We start from the raw sequence: 24,282 nt of genomic DNA on the forward strand, positions 1-24,282 counted from the left end.
TCCAGGCTCGAGTGGCCACGTACGGACTCTCACAGCCGAAAATGAGGCATCGAGAGCGGGTAAAAAACCTCTGCCATGATCCCCTGGAGGAAAAGCGTTTTTCCTATCCAAATTCTAATGGTGCGTTCACACCAAACGCGAACGATCGCGCTAGACGCGCAAATATGGACGCGAGAATGTTTTGTGTTCACTCGCTCTATTCGCGCGTCAAAATTGCGCGGAAACGGGTGCCAAGACGCGAATATACGCGAGAGGGAGGGGGGTGCCCACGCCACAGCTGTCTGTTTTCAACAAACAGAAGACAGTGGAGGCTGACTTGACTTTCGTTTCTGAAGTGGAGGCTGGCTTGACCGCAGTAACAAGGTTGAGCTCGCGGACATTGAATGGGGAAGCTGGTTATACTAAAGGGGGTAGAGATAACCTCCTACTACAACAAGCGATAGCTGACAGACAAAGTTCTTCACAACTCACCACATAATCCTCCTCCCTCTCTGTCCTCACAGTGAGCTCCTGTTTATTCCTGATCCCATAAAAACAGGTAGAGTCACAGAGTTTGGGGAAGCTGCACGGTGACAGAATCAAAGTGTCCCATATATTCCAGATGAGGGAATCCCTGATGGAATCTCCGCTGGTCCATACGTCACACAACACACGTCACCGGGGGATGTGCACGCGGATTGGCTATCGCGCCGCGATTCATTCGCTTGAGTTCAGATATTTCAACTCTTGCGAATCGTTTGCGCGAATGAATTCGCTTCATATGCGCGAATGCACACGAATCGCACCATTCGCGTCACCGAATACGCGCGATACGCGCCGCCAGACCAGTACTTGCGTCTACTCGCGCCTCTACATTGACTTTACATGTACTTCATTCGCACAAATGATTCTATTCGCGTTTGGTGTGAACGCACCATAAGTCTTGTCCTCCAGGCTCGAGGGGCCACGTCTGGACTCAAGCGGCCGAAAATGAGGCATCAAGAGCGGGTAAAAAAAAATCTGCGATGACCCCCTGGAGGAAAAGCGTTTTTCCTCTCCAAATTCAAAGTCTTGTCCTCCAGGCTCAAGGGGCCACATCTGGACTCAAGCGGCCGAGAGTGAGGTCAACCTTATGATCAGTATGTTCAAGTTGAATATGTTCATGTTCAGGCATAATTTTGGAAAAAATATAATGGATCCTTTTGGTGCGAAAGACTGTTTAGAACTACTTTTTCCCCTCAAAAAAATACTCAGGAACAGTTCGGAGAATTGATAAGGAATTGGATTGATAAGCAGAAACGACAAAGGCATTGACTTTGATGAAATCTTATCAATTCCCACCCCTAACAGTCTTCTTCTTCTGTCTAATGTTGGGTGGCAGCAAGCACTTAAGGCTCATCATCCTGGGCCGGGTATCGTGAGTCACACTTTGACTCCCACCCCTACGAGGTAATGTTTATAGCACTGTAGGCCTGAAGAGCCAGTAATACTGTATGTTGTATGTTCACATGGGTTGGCATCACCATGGGGCGACTGTGGCTCAGTGGGTAGAGTCGGTCGCCTATCTATTAAGGTTGGCGGTTCGAGCTCCCGCAGTCACATGCTGAAGTGTCCTTGAACAAGCGGTTTAGCGGTGTGTGAATGTGTACGAATGAGATTAGCTAATACTGATGGTCCCTTACTATAGCAGCCTTTACCATCAGAGAATGACTGAGTATGAATGGGTGAATCCAATGAGTAGTGTGTAGTAGGCGTTTATTATTTTAGCCTGTACATATCAGTAATGCCTATTTGTTCTTTTTGTGTTTGTAGTTGATGTTATTATTATTATATTTATATTTTTATTTGTATGTCTTATTCTTATGCCTTGTACAAAGAGAGCACAGTTTACCAAGTCAAATTCCTTGAGTGTTCAAGTATACCTGGCCAATAAAGCCAACTCTGATTAGTAGTCAGACAGGCTAGAAAAGCACTATATAAGTACAAGTCCATTTACCATTTAACATTTACCATACCTGAGTGAGTGTGTGCACCTGCATGCTCCAGCCAGAGCATTCAGGTCAACGCATCAGGTGCTTTTAGATGTGCTAAGAACCATGCTCAAAACAAGAGGGGACAGTGGCGGCTCCCACGCTGTGGAACAGTCTGCCTCCAAATATTAGAAATGCTCAGACCACTGCAAGTTTTAAATCTTTGCTAAAAAGACACCTCTTTGCGTTGGCTTTTAATACCTGCTGAGCGAGACATCCCAACGTTTTATTTTGCTTTTAATTACTCTGGCTTTTTTTGTGCTATCTGTTGCCTTTTTAACTAATGTTTGTTTTTATTGATTGTGTTTTTAAGCGTGTACAGTGCTTTGGTTGACTGTGTTTGTTTAAAAATGTGCTAAATAAATAAAGTTGTTGTTTTTTTAAGTTATATTTTTTGGCCTTGATTTTATAGGACAGCTGAAGAGAGACAGGAAATGTGGGGAGTAGAGAGCGGGGGGCGACATGCAGGAAACTGTCGACTGGCCCAGAATTGAACCGGCGACCCCTGCGACAAGGACTGTAGCCTCTGTATGTGGGGCGCTTAGACCGCTAGACCACCAGCGCCCCAAATAAATAAAGTTTGACTTGACTCATATGTTGTGTCTAAGCTGTGGTGCAGTTGGCCACCACATAACATAAGGTAAGGCCTGGTGAGATCAAAGCAAATATCATGTTAAACTGTAAGAGGCAAATGGACAGAAAGGCATTGGTAGTGTTTATATGAAAGTATGTATTTTTTGAAGTACATACAAGAATTACCTTCATATCAAACTTTGAGCCACTTGTTCAGTCTCCAGCAGAGGAAAAGCCAAATGAAGGAAGAAACTATATCACAAGTTTCCTCTCTGTGCAGCCACAAGAGGGCTCTCCATCACGGCAGCATTTTCAACATAACTTCCAGTGGCACAGTTATATAACCCAGAGGTCTGGGAGAGAGCTGCACTCAGCGGACTTGGACTTGTTTCTGGCAATGATTACAGAACAGAGAGACTCTGAACGGAGGTATCTTCATGAATCTGCTTGTGTCCTTAATAAACAAGCCCTGTAAGAGCTGTGTACAAGTGTTATGTATGGTGTGAATCACATGAACAGAAGAATCCAGGCTGCTCTCCTCCCAGTTATTGCTCAACAGATTACACACACTGGCTTTCAAAAGATCCCTGAAAAGGAAATTGCAAAATGTGCTGAAGTCTTCGAGAAAGAGGAAGTCAGAGCTGGAGAAGACTCGTCTTAACTTTTTTCTAAATAAAAGCAGAAGATGTTTTTACAGGATTTTCATGTGACCTGAGGTGGACTAGTTTAACTTAAATCTGGTGAGTTCTCTGTCTTGTCAAATATAACGTAAGAGCTGGAGAAATCTCATTCAATCTGATCTATGATCCAAATCTCTGACAGCACTGTTACGGGCTGTGACGTAGCTACAGAGGCACCTGCCCTATATTTCATGATCAGCCGTTTGATGCCATGTCAACAAAGCTGAGTTGTGTTCGAACAACTGGCCTTCAAAACAAACATCAATGTACCCTTTTCTCTCTCCCTGAATTCAGTTTGTCAGGATTCCAACAGGCTTGAAAGAAAGATAAAACAACAGACCGTCAAATTCAAACCACATTATTTTCCCACATGTGTAAGAGTTATTGGAATCATGCTCAGCAGTGCGCTGCTCATGAATATGACCTTAAAAGTCTTGCTGGCAGATATTCACAACCTTATTGAATGTTTTGGAGAAATAAAGCAAAGACTCTCTAAGATTTTAGGCTGTGAGAAAAGAAAGAAAAATAAACATGCATGACACATTTTTTTTTTGTGGTATGACACAGGAAAGAGAATGAGGCACACAGAGGTGTGGATGTGTGTTCTAACAGGTGCACTGTGGCTGTGACTTTTACTTTGTGCATCCTGCTTTAAAGTGACATCTGGTGAATGACTTGAAGTTAAATAAATGTATGCATCTCAGTTTTAATTGCACTCATTTAATGCTGGCAAGCAGGTGAAGTGCTGATTCAGGGAACAGAGTCTTTATTAGGCAGAAGAGGTCACTTCAAGAACTGGTATTCTACGTGAATGATCGGTCCATTGAGCTCATGGAAGAACGTGAACCCAACTGTAGTTAACAGACGGGTGCCTCCTTAAAGTGGGCCATCCACATCCACACGTTAGTACAGCTGACTAATAGTTTCTATTACTGATTCGAATACAATTGTTTTGTCATCATGCTGCAACTGAATGCAATGTGAGCATGACTAATGTCACTATGTGTGTGTGTGTGTGTGTGTGTGTGTGTGTGTGTGTGTGTGTGTGTATGTGTGTGTCGGGGGGGGAAACGCATGACAAGTGCTCTTAAATGTACAAAACATAAAAAAGTGCCCTCCTGATACCCCTCATATTTATGAAACATAAGAAAGTGTCCTCTGGATGCACTTCTACTGAACTTGGAAACTCACCCTCTAGATCAGGGGTTCTCAAAGTGTGGGTCGGGACCCCTTGGGGGGGTCATGACCCACAAATGGGGGGTCGTGAGATGTCTTCCAGAATGCTTTTTTTTTAAAGATATCTAAAAATAGTGCATTTTACCCATTATAGTGAAAAATATAGACAAAAATATTAGCTAAATTTGAAAGAAAACCTTAAAGATAGAAAATGTTATGAGTTTTCTGCCTTTCTTTGTTTCCAGATGACTCCTAATTTTAGGGTTAGTGAGCTGGGGGTCAGTTAATTATCAAAAGCATCAGTAGCAGCAGGTTAATTCATAACAGCACAGGAAACAGACACATGCTCATAGAGGTAGGGTCATTTTCTGTAGACCAGCTAAATGAAGCCACATTAAATCACTTTGAGGGACAGTGGGGGTCGCAAGTCTTTGGCATCTATAATTTGAGGGTCACGGGCTGAAAAGTTTGGGAACCCCTGCTCTAGATGCCCTTACAGTCAATAAATGTTAAAAAAAAGAAGTGCCCTTTGAATGTCCTACTAGTGAATTAGATAAGACCCTCCTCTTGTTACAGCTGCCTCAGAACATTTAAACTAACTCTAAACTTTGAGTACAGGTGTGTGTGTGTTCCTTCGGCGTGCGTGCTGGACAAGCAGAAACCTCCAGCCGCGAGAATTGAAGCCAATGGAAGTGTTTAAAACTGCAGTTCCTCGAGTGTCCACTTGAGGCTGGCTCCGGATGTACTGGAAACCACATACACACCCATTCAAAAAAGGCGATCTTTCCAGCAGAAGTAAACATGTTTACAATACATGCATGATACGAGTGTAGTCTGGATAGCTCATTTCTCGATCGGCATACATTGTACGGGTAGTGAATTTTTTCATAACGCTGCAATTTCAAAGATATTAAGATTATGAGTTTTTCAGTATGAGAGGCACAGCTGACTTGATTGACAGGCTGGAACACTGTAGCTGTTGGCTAGGAGTCTCAAAGCCCGCCTCTTTACGTCACACTAGCTCTCAAGCAATCAAGGTTGAGTTCTGCATATCCAATATGGCTGCTGCTGACGATAGGCTTCAAAACAGCGCTTCAGAAACAGATGAGTGACATCACAGACCAAGGCCTATGGTCGTCACACATCACAGATACTATGTTCATTATTTATACAGTCTATGGCGTGGAAGCTAAACTGAGAGGAGACTAAAGTGCCTGATTGATATGTGCAAAATAATTTAACCCTCCTGTTATATTGCGGGTCAAATTGACCCTTTTTAAAGTCTATTTTAGGCAATATGTTCCTTCCAAACCAGCTAAAATGCAGCATCAAAATGTGGGCAGCATGTGACAGAAGAGGTGTCGTGTTAATTTATCAACATCACTTCATAAAAATAAAAAAAATTCAAAATATAAAATAAAATAAACAAAAATCTGTCATCTAAAACTATTGCATTTATATTTAAGGCTTTGCAATGTACATTAAAAAAGTTTAAACTTTAATCTTAATGAAAAACGAGAGAGTTATCCTCATTGAACCACGATCTGTGAGAATTAAAGAACACCGATGGACTAAATCTTGATTTAAATGGTTAGTAATGGAGTTAAAAATTAGATTTAAAAAAATGTTTTGGGGGATTTTTTTGGGGTTCTAACACTTTTGGATAATTGAATATACCCCGGGTCAAATTGACCCAGGGACATTATTGCTGTTCCAGAGAAACGAACACAACAGGAGGGTTTAAGACGAGTAGAAAACTTGCATTTTACTGCACAGAGGTGAGTTTTATAAAAGCTGCTCCAGAAAATACCTGAAAGCACAGACGCCTTGTACAGTAAGCATTCAAAAGTTTTACAAATACACCGTGCAGACGGGCTTATTGAATGAAAAGAAAATAAATAATAATAATAATAATAATAATAATAATAATAATAATAATAAGCCTTCCTATGTATATATTCCATCATATTTGTCTGGGTAAAGAGATAAGGGGATTACTTATACAGAGTTATTTTCCTCTTCGTTATGTCTTCCACAGAATACCGTCTTGACATTTATTCTAAAATGTAACGCAGAGCTTCACTATTTACTGATTTAGACACAGCTATTTGAACCATGGTGGTTCTGGACTCAGGTCCTAATATAGGCTGTCGATCAATACCCCTTAAACATGCAGACGGTCGTTTATATGAGACAGCTGTCACTTTCATTACAGGTCTGCACTCTCAAAGTCAAATGTGACAGAGTCTCTGAGACTCAGTTTGTAAGACATGTCTGTAAGGAAAGTGTCTGCTGTGTTGTTTTGTTAACAGGAAGGTTTTGCTGATTGTTTCATAGTGTGTTGAAACGCAGAGGAACATGAACACACACAGCTGAGAGGTGCAATCCAAACATGCTCTTCCCCCTCTTTAATCTTGTTTGTGCAGTTATCCCATGGAGGTGGGACAGAGCTGTTGAGTCACTGGCCAAGCAGCACGGTCAACGCTGCATTCTGCATGAGAGGGTCAGAGGTGAGGTTTCCTCTGCTCGCTCTGCTGCGTCGGGTAAACTCTCCCATCCTTCCTCCGTCTGTTCGGTGCTCGTGTCGCTTTCTCCGCGGTGAGTCATGACATTCAGCTCGGTTGTAGTTATATCTTAAGAAAAGTTTTATTTCTTTACAATTTCAGATTTTAAAATTTGAGCCAGATCTTTCATCCCGTGATAAAAAATGAATCCTGTTTCAGAGCAGTGTTATCGTCATCACACACTTTTACACTCATTAAATCCATAAAGCTAACTTATTTCTGCATGGTTAGGCGGTTACACTCTTTGTCTCTTGATAAACTTACAGGAGGATATCTGAAAATGTAAGAATTGATTAAAGGCTTAAATCGTAGATATTCAGAATCAGAATCAGAAATACTTCATTTATCCTGGGGGGAAACTCAGTCATTAAAGTTGCTCTTATACACAATAATTAAGAATATCAAATAATATTAATAGAATAAGTAATTAATAAGATATAAATACAAATACAATGAAAATTATGATAATAAAAGTATGTACAGAAGACAGAATAAGCTATGTAGAAAATAAATGGTTGAAGTCATTTTAAAACATCACAAATCGATCGTTTTATCAAACCTGAACATTGAAGTAAATATAAAGGAGGTCTTAACTTGGATGTATTTAAGTTGAAAGCAATCATTCAGTGTTTCTTTATGCTTATGTTATGAATCTGAAAGCTCTGCAGAGCACCTTATCCATGCACTGCTCCTCATCTTGCACAGTTTGCTCCTGTGTGTGCTTTTACATCAATACAGCACAGCTAACCTGATGACTCCACTCTTGAAGAAAGCTGGGTTAGATAGCCAAAACTTTTCCCTCTCATGTATTGGTATCTGTTCATCTCCTGTTCTGCACCTCTCTTTGCAATACGATCACCCTCCAGTGCCTGCATGCGTATTTGCTTATCGTGACGTCATCTTTTGGGATATTTTTTAAATGTTTCCAAAGAAGTTCACTGTAGTTCTCTGGACAGAGTAAATAGACCTGCTGTGGTCAGGGATAATTAGACCTGCCGGGAAACACAGAGTGTCTCACCACGGAATTTAAGAAGGATAAACAGTGTAGCTACTGAGAGATGGATTTCTTTTACAGCTCACTGAAAGCAGCTGTGACTGTCCTCAGTGTGAAACAACACTGACTGTAAGGAAAGTCATAATCAGGTTCGCCGTGAAAAGGGTAACTCCCATTGCTTTCCCTTTATAAGTGCTAAATGAGTCACAAAGTAGAGTGAGACAACACTTTTAATGCCCGTTTGTAATCGAATGAGTGAGCTGCATTCTATACATCAGTGTAGAGCTGGGCGATATTGACAATGATGTTATTATGATAAATATCAAATCATTATTTCATTTAAATTTAAAGGCTGATTTTTGCTCCTGAGTGAAAGTTGAAGACAGTTTGTTAGTTTGTGTCTGGATTTAGTTTCCTGATAAACTTCTTGAATCCATCATTTCTGAGGGTTCCGGAAGAAGGAATTTTGTGTAAGATGAGATTTTTGTGAAGTTGTAGTTTGTAGATTCTTATTTTTCTCAGGTTGAGGTTATTTGCATGTTTTGATTTACATTTGCAACAAAGATATATCAGATTGTATTCTGTGTATCAGTTTATAGAGTATTGTTTTAAGTTGCCCACCGGCCCATCTTAGCCCTCACTACCCGACTTGACTCGACTCTACTCTGTTTGTGTTGTGTTTCCGTGGGGCCCGGTACCTTGTGTCAGATACCAGTTTTTTGTACCTGCTCTGCTCTGGTTCCAAGCGAGCTGAGCCGATACTAAAAGGTGACGTCGACAGACTGCCGGCCACTGATTGGTCAGAGAATGTCGTCACCGAAGAGTCATGAGCGCGACGCCCAACACAGGAATCAAACCCGCCATTTTTAAAAACAACATCAGTACTGTACAATGTCTGCACGCAAAGCCACAGACCAAGCAGCAAGTACACCATTGCCTCCATGTCCTCCATTGTTTGTGATTGTTGTGTTTGTGTTGCCTTTAAAATGACGTGAAGCAGCTGTGTTATGACGACCCCGCCCACAGTGAGACGTACTCGGGCTGGTGGAAAAGGTACCCAAACTGAGTAGACTTGAGTCAAGTAGAGCCGGGTCGAGCCGAGTAGGGGTTGAACTGTGTAGCTTCTACGACTCGTCTCATCACTATCACTTCTCTCTCTTACTCCCCTCTATCTGTCTTTCCAGACCCAACTCAGTCGAGGCATGATGGCTGTCTAACATGAGTCTGGTTCTGCCTGAGGTTTCTGCCTGTTAAAAGGAAGTTTTTCCTCACCACTGTAACTAGCTAAATACTGCAATGTGCAATGCTCATGATGGATTAAGGTGGGGTCAGACTGAGTCTTACCCGGTCTTGAAGTTGGGTCTCTGTTCATAATTTGACATAGAGTGGTCTAGACCTCCTATGTTTGTAAAAGCGTCTTGAGATAACGTTTGTTGTGATTTGGCGCTATACAAATAAAGATTGATTGATTGATTGATTGTAGTGGAAATGGGCCATTAGGGTTAAGGGCAAAATGATGTTGTTTCCCACAGTGCAGTGAATGCATCATGGTTTTTCAGTGTGGTCGTGGTGGACATTAAACGTGTCTGAAATGCACAGCAGAAGTTGTGTCCGTACTCGTCCTTTACCCACATCCTGAATGTATATTTAAGGAACTGTATGAAGTTAATAGTTAACGCAGAGTCAGCACAGTGTCAGACTAATGACTCTGCTGTGAGCTGCTAGGTTTTGAGTTGTCCTCTATGGTTCTGTCACTCGTCTCAGCTGTACTTACATTCTGCTCCAAACGTCTTTAAGCCCCGCCTACCTCTCACCCTGCAACGTGATTGGCTGTTCAATGCAATCTTCTTCTACCTAATGTTGGGTTGGGAGGTGTAATCACAGGTTTATTTATTTATTATTTATTTATTTAATTCTTGTTGAACATTTGTCATGTTTATATTGAGAAAAATTAATCACGATAATTATGGTTATCGAATTATCGCCCAGCCCTAGTCTATACCTCACATGCTGCTGCCACTGAGCTTAACTACTGTGAATGAAAAGTCCTCACAGAGATGGCAGTTTGTACCTTTTCCTTCAGGGACACCCCCAAAAGCAAACTGTACTTTATTTACCAGTGCGACTTATTTTACAGAGTTTACAATCGTTTTTAATGTGTTAGAATAACACAAAACACCCATGGAAGGATATTTCCAACATTAAATCTAGGGATTCATCACTTTAATAAGGGACTCCCACCAGATCCGTGTCCGGTCCAGCTCCGTGCTCTCGTGTCGGTCAACACCCACCGGTTGCACGGAGCAGGACCGCCGGACAGCTGGAGTCATGTGACCGAGGTTTTCCAGCAGTAATCACTGAATCAAGGATTCTCCTCCTCCTCCTCTCCTCATCCATGTTGTCTTTCTGGTCCTCTGAAAACCTCTGACCTGTTGACTCCAGGCCTGGCTCCGCTCATCATGAGTGTTTTATTCTGAAAATTAACAGGATGTTTTCATTTTGTTTTGGTGAAACCTGACTTCCTGTCCCGCTCCATCTGCTATTTTGAGTTGATGCGTCGTGCTCCGGCATCCGGCACAAATAGAAGTCTTGCGTATCTGATCTGGAGGGCTCTGACCTGCTGGATCAGAGACGCAGCCGGAACGCAACAGAGCAGATCCAGTGGAAGTTAACACATTGACTAGAATAGAAAATCCGATCTGGTGCTGTGACAGATCAGAGACGGACAACACACTGATCTAGTGGAATTGGGAATTTCTTTAGCTCAGAAATTTAGCGCTTACAGCTGTTACTCCACATTTCCTGTTCCGGCAGACACTTAATCTTCATTTTTAAAGATACTTTCTCAGACATGGTTAAAAATAAACTGAATGAGAGGCAGAGCTTGAGAATCAGATGAAGAGGGCTCTTCTCATGGTCAACATATTTCCTGTCAACAAAGAGAAGACCCTCGTCTGATGTTTATTGAATCTGGTGCAAAAAAAGACCTGATCATGAAAATTGTATTACTGTGTTTTTGTTCTCAGACTGAAGACAGCTGGTTGTGACTCTTTCAACATCGTGCAGGGTGTGCCAGTCATTAGAACAAGTTGCTGCTTGTATATATTTTTTTGCAGACATGCATAGGGGATCTGGGTTTCAATTCTCTACTGTCATATGGGTTCACATCCTCTTCCCTTCAGAAACACAATTTTTGCTTTACTTGCACTCCAGGAAGACAAAAAAAAAATGCAATCTTATTTCCCCAAAAGCTGAGATCATCTCAGTGCAAACGAGATGATCGCCAGATTCGGTTTGACCACTGTATTTATTCCCAGACAGAGCGATCTGTATACTTCCCAGCTCTGTAGTGAGATTTCCTGCTGTTCTCTGCCGTATACAATCCTGAGCTGAGATGATTGTTTGATTACATCTCAGAGGTTAATTAATATTTCAGCAAACTAAACCTCTCTAGTTTTATTTCCAGTAATTGGTAAAGTTTCATTTGATCTTCATCTTTGGAGGGAGCACATTGAGCTGTAGGAAATAACCATTTGCATTATTCAGTTTTTTTATACATGTAAACAGAACAATGAAAATATCATATTACAATATTACATATTAATACATTTTGCAAAAATAAAAAAAGCAGATTACTGATGGTGAAAACAGTTGTTGGTCACATCTAGGGCTGGGCGATAATTCAATAACGATAATTATCGTGATATCATTTTTCTCAATATAAATATAACAAACCTGTAATTACACCCCCAAACCACTGGAAAGGGAGGTGGCGCTAATGAGCCGTAAACGCTAGTTCCCACCCAACATTAGACAGAAGAAGAAGACAGCATTGAACAGCCAATCATGTTGCAGGGTGAGAGGTAGGCGGGGCTTAAAGACGTTCAGAGCAGATTGTAAACAGCTGAAACGAGCGACAGCGACACGGAAGAAAACTTAAAACTTAAAAGAGTCGTAAGTCTGACACTCTGTCGACTCTGCTTTAACTTTTAACTTAATATACTTCATTCAATCTACTTTCAGGATGTGGGTAAAGGAAAAGCACAGAGACAACTTCTGCTGTCATTTCTAACACGTTTAATGTCCACTGCGACCGTAGTACAACTGAACACTGAATAACCGTGATGCATTCACTGCACTGTGGGAAACAACATCACTTTGCCCGTAACCCTTAGCAATCTTGAAGGGGGGTGCACAACTCAAAACAACACTCTATAAACTGATACACAGAATACAATTTGATATATCTTTATTGTAAATGTAAATCAAATCGTTCAAATAACCTCAACCTGAGAAAAATAAGAATCTACAAACTAAAACTTCACTTCCTGTTAGCACCGTAAGAAAGCTCATCAGAAAACTAAATCCAGACACAAGCTAACAAACTGTCTTCAACTTTCACTCAGGATCAAAAATCTGCCTTTAAACTTACATGAAATAATGATTTGATATTCATCATGATAATTATGGATATCGACTGACATGAAATATTTGATCCTGATAACATCATTGTCAATATCGCCCAGCTCTACTCACACCCAAAACAGCTCTGACGTTATCACTCCTTTTGCACATTTTGCAGGATGTTCAGTATAACTGAATTCCAAAGAACTTGTGACAGAACATCTGTTATTGCTAAGTCATGTTTCTTTATTCATTGAATCATGACTGTTTTTTATTAGTCATACCAAGACTACATTCAACCACTGTTCAGGCTAGGACTGCCTCTCACCCTGTGCTTCCTTATATTCAGTTATAACTTCAATCATGAGATTTCAGAGATTACTTTACTCAAACCATCACTGTTCTCACAGTCAGCATACTTTTAGCAACATTAAGTAGGGTAGAGCGGTTCTTTACATGTCTGAGTTGTCATGACCTTGATCTGTGGTCATTCATGAGTTGGTGTTGTAACAGCTTTCCCATAAACAGATGGACAAAGTTCGCATCAGTGAGCACATCTGTAGGAAAAACACACCTGATTACCACCTCACCAAATATAAACAGACAAAAAGGACAGTTGTTCCATTCTGTGAGGTTGTTGTAGTGAAGTCAAACATTACACAAATGTGTTCAGTCAGTGCGACACATTTCCAAACAGCTTCTGTCTGGTTTCTATCATGCAAGCTTGAAATAATCCTCTAAAGGAGACAGTAAGGTTGTCAAAAGGGTCCATTCTTTTCCATACCACATGCTTTAAAACATACAATATGAATTAATTTGATGTTCAATATATCAAAAGGCTCAAATACAAATAGATGGAAGTGACTATTAAATATTGTTTTGGCTTGAAAAGTCAAAATGCTCATTCTGAGGGACACTCAAGCATGAGCCAGGTCCTTTCATGAACTTTAAAATTGAGTCTCATTCTTAATAGTCTTATTTCATCTTACTTCATTTATTTATTATCTAGTTCAACTTGAAGTCACTTTTTAAAGTATATACTGTCTTACTTTAAATTGTTATAGTAACATAGACACTACCAGTCAAAAATTTGGACACACCTTCTCATTCAATGTTTTTATTTATTTTAATTATTTTCAACATTGTAGATTAATACTGAAGACATCAAAACTATGAAATAATCTGGTTTGGCCATAATCTGGATTACAACAGTAGTCAAATAGGGCTATCCATTGTGTACTAACCCTACCTCTGAACAACACAACTGATGGTCTCAAACACATTAACTTAATGTGTTTGAGACCATCAGTTGTGAACCTAATGTTCATTCTACAAATGAACTCTTGACAAGGCTCATGTTAATTAGAAACCATTCCAGGAGACCACTTCATGAAGCAGACTGAGAGAATACCAAGAGTGTGCAAAGCTGTCATGAAGGAAAAAGGGGGCTACTTTACAGAATCTAAAATATAAAACATATTCTGCTTTGTTTAACACTTTTTTGTTCATTAAATAATTCCATATATGTTCTTTCATAGTTTTGATGTCTTCAGTATTAATCTACAGTGTTTACAATAATTAAAAAAAAACACAAACCCTTGAATGAGAAGGTGTTTCCAAATTTTTGCTGAAATGTTCATTAATACGCACTGTCTCTTTAAATAAATACATGAAAAATGACACACAGTGTGATAAATTAAGAAATAATGAAGGGTGCATTCCTGCAATAGCTCACAGTTCCTACATCCATCCATTCCTCAGGTGTTACGCAACACCTGTGTCAGCGACAGGTCCCTGCAGAACCCGAATGAATCCAAATAGCAGAGACCTGAGAGCATCTGAACGATGGTGTGCACACTACCACTCAAAAGTTTGGACACACCTTCTCATTCAATGGTTTTTATTTATTTTAATTATTTTCAACATTGTAGATTAATACTGAAGACATCAAAACTATGAAATAATCTGGTTTTGCCATAATCTGGATTACAACAGTAGTCAAATAGGGCTATCCATTGTGTACTAACCCTACCTCTGAACAACACAACTGATGGTCTCACACACATTAAGAAGGCAAGTCATTCTACAAATGAATTCTTGACAAGGCTCATGTTAATTAGAAACCACTCCAGGAGACCACTTCATGAAGCAGACTGAGAGAATACCAAGAGTGTGCAAAGCTGTCATGAAGGAAAAAGGGGGCTACTTTACAGAATCTAAAATATAAAACATATTCTGCTTTGTTTAACACTATTTTAAAAATTAAATAATTCCATATATGCTGTTTCATATTTTGATGTCTTCAGTATTAATCTACAGTGTTTCAAATAATTACAATAAATACAAATCCTTGAATGAGAAGGTGTTTCCAAACATTTGACTGGTAGTGTAGATATGTTATTATTTTTAATGTATTATGGATTATTTCATTTTTTATTTAGTCATTCAGTTATTAATCAATAATTCAGATTTTTTCAGATGTCCTCTCAGCTTTATAATATTTTATTCTGCATCTTAGATTATTTTACTGGTTTAATCTTTTAGTGTTTTATTATCTTATTACTTTTTTATTTCGATGAGTTTAATGTCCTGTGTTGAGTTTTATTATCTCATTTACCTCCAGTGTTTCCTCATTAAGATATCATCACAGCCTTTCCTCATTTCGTGCAGCAACTTATTTTTTATTTTTTTATTTATTTGTTTATTTTGTATTATTATTATTATTATTATTAATACTTTTTTTTTTAAATCATTTTTTGTTGTTGTTTGCATATATCATGTTCTTAACCTTACATATGGATTGTTGGATGGGTTTGTAGTTTTAATTATTCTATCTTTAATATTTTTATGTACAGCACTTTGTGTTACAATATAGATAGATAGATAGATAGATAGATAGATAGATAGATAGATAGATAGATAGATAGATAGATAGATAGATAGATAGATAGATAGATAGATAGATAGATAGATAGATAGATAGATAGATAGATAGATAGATAGATAGATAGATAGATAGATCTTTATTTATCCTTAATAAGGAGATTTGTTGCCACCGTCTGTACAGGAATACATGTATGAACACAATAACCATAAACATCCAGCCTCACAGCAATGGTGCCCTGCATCCCACAAATATACACACCAGACACGTATGCACACACTGGGCACATATAAAACACACCGAACACATATGCACACACTGGACACATATATGCACACCGGACACATTACAGTGGCATTCTGTTTAGCAGTGCTATGGCCGATGGGACGAAGCTTCTGCCAAACCGGGCTCGCCTACAGTAAGGGGATCTGTATCTGCGACTGGAGGGGAGTAGTGTGAAGACCGAGTAGAGGGGGTGTTGGGGGTCCAGTGTTATAGTCCGTGCTCTGCGTATGATGGCTCTGTTGTTGAGGTCAGACAGGTTGGGTGTGGGGAGGCGGATGATTTTGGTGGCAGTGTTTGTGGTGTGTATGAGTTTGTTTTTGTTGGAGACAGTTAGCATGTTGTAGTAGCAGGGGGAACAGTAGAGGAGAATGGGTTGGATGATGCTGTGGTACAGTAACAGTAGAAGGTCATATCATTGTATGAACAGCGCTTTACAAATAAAGTCTGAATGATTGACTGACACTGATACAAACTAATGACCCCTTGACATGCTGCCCTTGTTTTCTTCCAATAACAGAATTAATCTCTTTAAAGAAACATGCTTGATGTACCCAAATGAAGCTTGAATCTTCAATCATTTTGAAGCCACAAGGTTAAAAAAGCAGTCGTGGTTATAAAAAGATACAAAGAAGCTGGCAGGATGAACTCTTTTCCGCTTGTCTTTTAACTGTTTCCTGCCAGGAAGCTGAACTTCCATACGCTGCTGTCTGAACTTCACAGTTTCCAGTTATATCTAGAGGGATAGTCGAGATAAGCTACTGTAAAGTGATAAATTTAGATGACAAAGCTGCTTGTGGCTACGAATCGTGTACAGTCATTTCATGGTCTGGTGTAATCAAACATGACATTGTATGTTGTTTAATTTTGGTAAACAGAGAAAAACAAGCATGACATGCTCTGAATCACTGCCCCATCTGTTACACATTTTAACACCAACACCTCAAGGTCTGAAGGTAACACCAGTAATCTCACTCCTCCATCTGACGGTTAAATATTTTCACCTCAGCCGTCACATCACTCCCACGTTCCTCTTTGTACCACAGGGGGCTGAACCGGCAGCGCTCTTCCCACGCTCCTCTCTGCCCGGGCTTGTCCCAGGGTTTAACTATGCGGCCTCTGTGCTGCTGAGACTTCTGATTCCCTAGAACAGGCATGTCCAAAGTACGGCCCAGGGGCCAATCATGGCCCAAGGTCCATTTATTTATGGCCCCAAGCTTCCATCTTAAAATGTGTTATCTATGGCAAATAAATGAATCACATTCTTAAATCATCTTTACATTTGCAGTTTCTTTCAAGCGCACAAACAAAACTAAAGTCAATCCAGAAACATCTCAAAAAGCTTCATATGGACTCCCTGTGAAAAGCCAAAGCAGTGTGAATTCTGCAAGACGGCAATAAAGAAGAAACACAAGAACTCTTAAAGCTGACAGTTTTTCAAATTAATGTTTTTATCATGATGTGAAAATGTTCTTTATGAACACTTCAAGTTCAGAAGATGAGATCAAAATTAAGAAATTGTGCAGAAAAGGCTAAATTTGGTGCATAAAAAATTCTCAGAATGTAGGTAAATGATTATTTTGTTATAAATTGTTGTCTGCTGGTCAGAAAAGTCTTAAAAACAACATGAAAAAGAAGTGTGATGAAATCCAGATCCTGATCCTGCCACAGAAAAATAATGATACAATATTTTTCCCACATTGCCCGACCTTAATGAAAAAAGTTTGCTGATGTTTACGTGGCTTGTGGGGAACTGAGGACTACCTAGTTACTATTTTAATGAGAACAAAAAATAAAATAATTGTTATTAAATAGATTTCATATATAACTTGTATGATTACTAAGTCTCAGAAGGAGCCACTGGTCCTGAGGTATTCTGACAACATCAAATGTGGCCCTCTTTGAAAAAAGTTTGGACACCCCTGCCCTAGAACATCCAGACTCCCGAGGTTAATATGTGTGTACTGAGAGAAAAGTTGTAGTTTATATGTCAGTTAAGGAACTTTAAAAGCACATACAACTGTCAACTTCTCAACAAGTTTGTACTGGATTATCTTTGTTGGTATTTCTAGGCATGTGGTGTTAATTAACCATCACAATCACAGTTAATTAAATTAAAATTAAAATTGATGACTGTTTTGGTTTTTTGCCCTCACGGCCAAATTCCACTAGATCCGTATCCGTGTCTGATTCATCTCAGACCCGTCACAGCACTGGATCTGATCTGTTTCTATTCTAGTCAATGTGTTAACTTCCACTGGATCCGCTCTGTTGCGTTCTGGCTGCGTCTCTGATCCAGCACATTGGAGCTAGGGATGGGTACCTTTCACATTTGAACCGATACGGTACCGATACCCGGTACCTGGGAATCGGTACCGGTACTCAACGGTACCAATTTTCGGTACTTTTGTGTTTTTATGTGGTAATAAATATTAATAAAAATAAAAAAATCTCATATTTGTTTAATTGAACATATTTATTTAATTTAACATGAAATGAACAGAAACAGGATTATATAGGTGATTAGATATATTAGCTGACACGTGCTCGTGGCGTCTAATTGCTCTTTCGGGAGTTTATCAAGGAACACACGTGAATGCCTGCAGATGGGAAAAAGTCAGTTCTCCGCCTCTGTATAATAACAGGACACACAACTTACTTGTTGGAAATTCACGCACACAGGAACGGTTATAAACAGGGCAGGTAGTCGGAGCCAGGGGGCCCGTCTCAACCATAGACTGTATAAAATAAACTGAATCCTGCTATAGTTCTGCCTTGCGTTGAGTGTGCGCGCCCGTCAGCTGCAGGCTCCGTTTGGCGCGCTCCCGTGCAGATGCAGAGAGCAGAGAGCAGAGACGTCCACCCGATCAGTCTCTGGCTTACTACAGGGAGAAAGTATGGAAACTCGCCACCTATTCCTCTCCCTCACAGTCACAGGGATGCGTTCAGGTACCGAAACATGGTACCGTTTGATTTTACGTGAGTCGGTACTCGGAAGTACCGACGTAATTCGGTAATACCTATAAAAGTACCGAATTCGGTACCCATCCCTAATTGGAGCCCTCCGGATCAGATACACAAGGCTTCTATATTTGCTGGATGCCGGAGCATGACGCATCAATCTGAACAGAGCAGATGGAGCGGGACAGGAAGTCAGGTTTCACCAAAACAAAATGAGAACATCCGGTTAATTTTCAGAATAAAACACTCTGTGTTATCACCAGATCGTATTTCACTTAAATACAACAACAAACCAAAGCCATGATGAGCGGAGCCAGGCCTGGAGCATAGACTGTAAAAAATATGGACGTAGTATCCGTGACGTCACTCATCTGTTTCTGAAGAGCTGTTTTGAGACCAATCGGCTGCGGCAGCCATATTGCTTCTGTCGAGCCAGTGTGACGTAAAGAGGCGGGCTTTGAGCCTCCTAGCCAACAGCTGCAGTGTTCCCACAGGCAGCTGTGCCTCTCATTGGAAGACTAGTAATCTCAATATCTTCGAAATTACCGAATTAGAAAAAAATTCACCCCCCTCACAGTGAGAGGACATCGAGAAATTAGCTATTCAGACTACACTCGTCTTTTGTACCAGGCTGTAAACATGTTTATTAATGCTGCAAAGATCGTCTTTTCCCCATCCATGTGTATGTGACTTCCGGTACATCCGGAGCCAGCCTCAAGCGGATCCTCGATGAACTGCAGCTTTTAACACTTCCGCATTGACTCATATTTTTAGACCGGAGGTTGCCGCTTGGCCTGGAGTCAACAGGTCAGAGGTTTTCAGGGGACCAGAAAGACAACATGGATGAGGAGAGGAAGAGGAGAATCCTTGATTCAGTGATTACCGCAGGAAAACCTCAGTCACGTGACTCCAGCTGTCCGGCGGTCCTGCTCCGTGCTGCGTTCCGAAAATGCAACCGGAGACAGACAGGAGACAGAGTTAATTCTTTTCCCCTTTTTTAATCCATTTAATTGTGGAAGAACTTGTTGCTTGTCAATTTGAGCCTAAAGAAACATTAATTCACAGGGCATGACACACAAACACAAACAGGTCAGCAGTAGCTACTGAAATAATGCCACAAACTTGCCTAACTCAGATGAACACTGTAACTGTAGTGGTTGGACACCACAAGACACCAGCTTCCTTGAGGATTCATTCATAGTTTACACGCATGGTGTGTGAACATTCGCTGACGTCAAGTGGTTTTAAGGAATGCATGGCCATCTTCCAGATCCACACAGTTGTGCAGCATTTCATCAGCAGCTTCACCACAACTGGCTCCTGAAATACCTGAACGTTTGCCATTTATGTGGGCGAGAGAGAAAGGTAGAGCGCAGAGCAGGGAGAGGGAGAGAGACATAGTTCTGGAGATATTAGGAGGTATTAAGCTCAGTTTAAAGGGGAAGTAAAACTGATAATTGCTGCGTGTTAGAACCTCTCGTGCACTGTGAGTGACACTGAACAGCGGTATTCCTGTAAGTTGTCAGCTGCTCTAATTTCAGGCAATTGCAGCAGTTTTTTGTTTTTTGGCAGCTTTGTAGCCTCAGCTTGTTTCACTTATGTATTTTTCTGTGTTTCAGCCATGGGCCTGAGTTCAACACTGAGATGCCTTCTGTTTTTCCTCGGGACATGTGGGATTTGTTCTGGATTCCTCCAAGGTGAGCTGTTTTCTCAAACACTACATTAACACGACTCGAGTCTGAGACTAATAAATCAAACTGTAAAAAACACGTCTTAAGCAAACACTGTGTTAATACTTCAAACATGTTTCTTTGAAGTATTATAAGTCACAAGTCTTGGCAAAGTGCAAACTGTAACATGTGCTTCCAATCAGTACAAATCCACTGTCACCATCTTGTGGCCACTGGTGTAACTGCAGAAACTTGTCTTGCCTGTCTCAGCTAAATCAAGACTGCATCAAATTCTCACACTTATCTATCTTATCTATCTGTATCTGGTTTATTCATCCTGATAACAAACTATAATCCTGTCCCTGTGTTTATGTCCAATTTCTAAAGAACAAGGCACTGAACTAGGGCTGGGCGGTAAGTCCATAATGATAATTATCGTGATATAATTTTTCTCTATATAAATTGAACAGATGTTCGATAAAAATTTGATATGAATAAACCTGTAATTAAACCCCCTAACCACTGGAAATTGAGGGGGCGCTAATGAGCCTTAAACGCTAGTTGCCACCCAACATTAGACAGAAGAAGACAGCCAATCATGTCGCAGGGTGAGAGGTAGGCGGGGCTTAGGGACATGCAGAGCGGAATGTCAACACAGCTGAAACGAGCTACAGCAAAACTGATGGCAACAAAAACGACCGGTTCAAAGCAGAGTCGTTAGTCTGACACTGAGTCGACTCTGCTTTAACTATTAACTTAATACACTGAATTAAATATACTTTCAGGATGTGGGTAAAGGAAGAGCACAGAGACAACTTCTGCTGTGAACAAGTTAAATGTCCACCGCAACCGTAGGACAACTGAACGCTGAATAACCGTGATGCATTCACTGCACTGTGGGAAACAACATCACTCAGCCCGTAACCCTTAGTAATCTTAAAGGGGAGTACACAACTCAAAACAGCACTCTACTAAACTGATACACAGAATACAATTTGATATTTGTTGTAAATTTAAATATTAATATGCAAGTTAACTTGACCTGAGAAAAATAAGAATCTACAAACTAAACCTTCACAAAAATCTCATCTTACATCAAAAACCATAGACTGTAAATAAAAATGGACAGTGTTGCTCCGCCTCTTCCCGTTGTACAGTTCTGAAGCCAAAAAATCCCGCTCCTGGGCGCCGCCATTGTGCAGCCAGAGCCTGTGAAGCCACTGTAATAAGCTCCGCCCTACAGCGTAGCGTCACAAGACGCTGTGTGTCCTGTGAAGTTTCGTTCTACGGTGGCTGTGAATCAAAGGAAACAGGAAGTAAAACCCCGTTTTTTAAACTCTAATAACTAACGAAAAAGAAACTTTGCAGAAAAAAGAGGCCTTGGACACAAAACAGTCAAATAATAATTACATATCACCACAGCATACGGAGGGGAGAAAGATTCGTACGACGTGTATTTATTCTTTAAAGTTTGACTGCAGCCCTATTCAAATGAATGGGGGAGACAGATTTTTTGACCTATACTGCAGCCAGCCACCAGGGGGCAGACACACTGCTGAAAGCCTCACCACCAGGGGAGGATCCGGCTCCCTTGTTAAAGACCTGCTTCCTGTTAGCACCGTCAGAAATGATGGATTCAAGAAGCTTATCAGAAAACTAAATCCAGATACAAACTAACAAACTGCTGAGTTTATTCAACTTTCACTCAGGAGAAAAAAACAATCTGCCTTTAAATTTAAATGAAATATTGATTTGATTTTTATTGTGACATCAATAGATTGATATGAAATATTTTATCGCGATAACATTTTCAATATCGCCCAGCTCTACATTAAACTCTCACTGATATAACCATTCTTAGCAGATGTTGGTGATCCATAGAAGCATCTTTTCAGTAGCTGAAATCAAAGGGGTCACTTTATGGGTCTGACTGTGTTTGCTGTCTGTTGGCTGCTCTATGCTCTGACTAACCTATGAAACCTCCCACATAAATATTCATAAGAAATCTACTATTAAAAATAAAACTGCCAATCCTCATAAACAAGCTTTACTCAAATATGTTCTCTCAGAGCTCTAATGATTTTGAATGAATCACTTATCTCTTCTCCACTGATGACTGTTTCAGAGAACTGTACCGACTACCAACTCCAGTTTGAGAGGGTTTTCTCTGTACCCGGGGATGTAGCCATGCTGCATAGTACCCTGGTGTCACCGGATGTCTTCAATTTCACGAGTACGCCTTACAACATCACCTGGTACGACTCAAAGACAGGCCAAGAAATAAACAACCAGGCCGGTCGAATCCTGGTGCAAGGAGAGACTCTGTGGTTTCTGAGAGTAGAGCTGGAGGACCATGGTGAATATGTGACCATCCTGAGGTACGGAGACAGAATATGTATCCTCCTGTTCTTAAACATATTTGTCTAAACTATAAGAATGGCTATTTAAAACTGAGTAGCACTCGTTCTTCAAAGAATTACTGAAGAAGTTTGTTTTTTTGTGATCAAATTTGTGTTGTCATTTGTGCAGTTGAAGGGAGAAAGTTCAAGGTTGTTGCACATGTTGTGGTAATGTGGTGAAGTTATGTGATGTAGGCGTGTGTATGTGGGTATGTAAGAGGAGTGGGTGAGGGGGGGTTGCTCAATTCAGCAAGTTATTAAGATCGTCCAATGTTCCAGACCATGGCTGAGTTATGTCCTCTTTGGCTTCATGGATGCGAGCTGTGGAAAGTTCCAAATACACAACATCAATAAACGTCAGCAACCATTGTTTACGAGTGAGCAGTGAGGGGTGTTTCCATCTAGTGGCAACCATCTTCTTAGCAGCCATCAAGCCAGCTAAAAACACATGCTTCTGAGCTCTGTGAAGCTGCAGCTGATGTAAGTCATTTCAAATCAAGAGGGAAGGAGACGTGTATAGACACGTGTAACAACAGGGACAAATTTACCTGAACCATTTTCCAAAAAATGGCCACACCAGGGCAGAATTTGCAATTTGGGTCAGGCTTCAGTTTCATGCTGAAGAGTCTGCGAGGGGTCATGTAAGTCCTGTGTATGAAGTTAAAGTGTATTCATTGATGAATTGGGATTCCTGGATGACTGTTTTACCATCTTCCAAACATTGCTCCAGTCAAAGTCAGGGCTGAGGTCAGGGACAACCGACCGCCAAAGACTATCAACTAACAACGGGTGGTATGTTGCCTTTAAAATATAATGATAAAGCTTGGAAATTATTCCCTTGTTACCATGAAACTCACACAGAACTTTAAGCAGTGGGTGTCTGAAAAGAAGGGTCTGCCAGGGGACACCATAGGTGTTCAATACTGTACCAAGGCCTAAAACCGAAACACAGAAACACCCAAATAAATTATTATGCCAATTATTAGTTCCATTGCATTTATGGTTATGACTGTGTAGGGAGGTCATCAATTAATCAACTATCGATTGATTGATTGTTATGAACTTACTCAAACAAATTTTTTTGGTTTGGATTTTCTATCACATAAAACAAACATCATGTGGTCTCATATTTCGTTCAGCTATCAGGGAGGTGTTTTAAGTTTAAAGCATGTTTGGATGTGAATCAGCTGACTGAAGGTGTTGAGCACAGCGGAGACCCTCAGCTGGGGGCTGCGGCTGAGTGACAGGTCTCCACGAGCGCTTTTTTCTCCACCTGCGGACTGATCATGACCCGGTTGCGCTTCCGGCTGCATCCCTATTGTGTACTAACCTCCTGGATCATTTCTTGTGCGCGCTGCTTTATTCCCAGATCTAAGTAATGATCTTTATATAACGGATCAAGTACAGTCGCAATGTTTTCACATTGTGGTCTGTCTCAACCTCTTTGCTTTGGAGACGCTTTAGTGCTGCAATTAAAGGAATAACGGATGCAGACATGTTGGCCCTTATCCAGAATTTTCAGTACATCCCTAATGTAGAGCTCTGCAAGTTAAACTGTACAGAGAGCTCCTCAATGGAGACTAAACCTCTGTCTCCAAACACATCACCAACACAAGACAATGTATTCCTTTGTCAAACCAGTGTCTACGGTAACTAGACTTAATTGGGTGCTCACCAATTAAGAGA

General features: G+C 40.5%; 1 protein-coding gene across 3 annotated transcripts in view; it reads left to right on the forward strand.

Annotated features, from left to right (window-relative positions):
- Positions 1–3,072: 3,072 nt before the first annotated feature.
- The window catches only part of LOC117819761 (interleukin-1 receptor type 1-like), a 32,867-nt gene continuing 11,657 nt past the window's right edge, over positions 3,073–24,282 (forward strand). Inside the window, exons 1-3 of one of the 3 annotated variants that reach the window (XM_034693213.1) lie at positions 3,073–3,322; positions 20,147–20,224; positions 22,323–22,575. In XM_034693213.1, the coding sequence (XP_034549104.1) occupies positions 20,149–20,224; positions 22,323–22,575 (329 nt within the window). In that variant the 5' untranslated portion in view covers positions 3,073–3,322; positions 20,147–20,148. Of the gene's footprint in view, positions 3,323–6,894; positions 7,037–19,828; positions 20,042–20,146; positions 20,225–22,322; positions 22,576–24,282 lie in introns of those variants that run through there. The other 2 variants (XM_034693212.1, XM_034693214.1) reach the window with 2 other exon arrangements.

This window comes from Notolabrus celidotus, chromosome 10, assembly GCF_009762535.1.
Source record: "Notolabrus celidotus isolate fNotCel1 chromosome 10, fNotCel1.pri, whole genome shotgun sequence".
NCBI classification, from domain to species: Eukaryota; Metazoa; Chordata; class Actinopteri; order Labriformes; family Labridae; genus Notolabrus; species Notolabrus celidotus.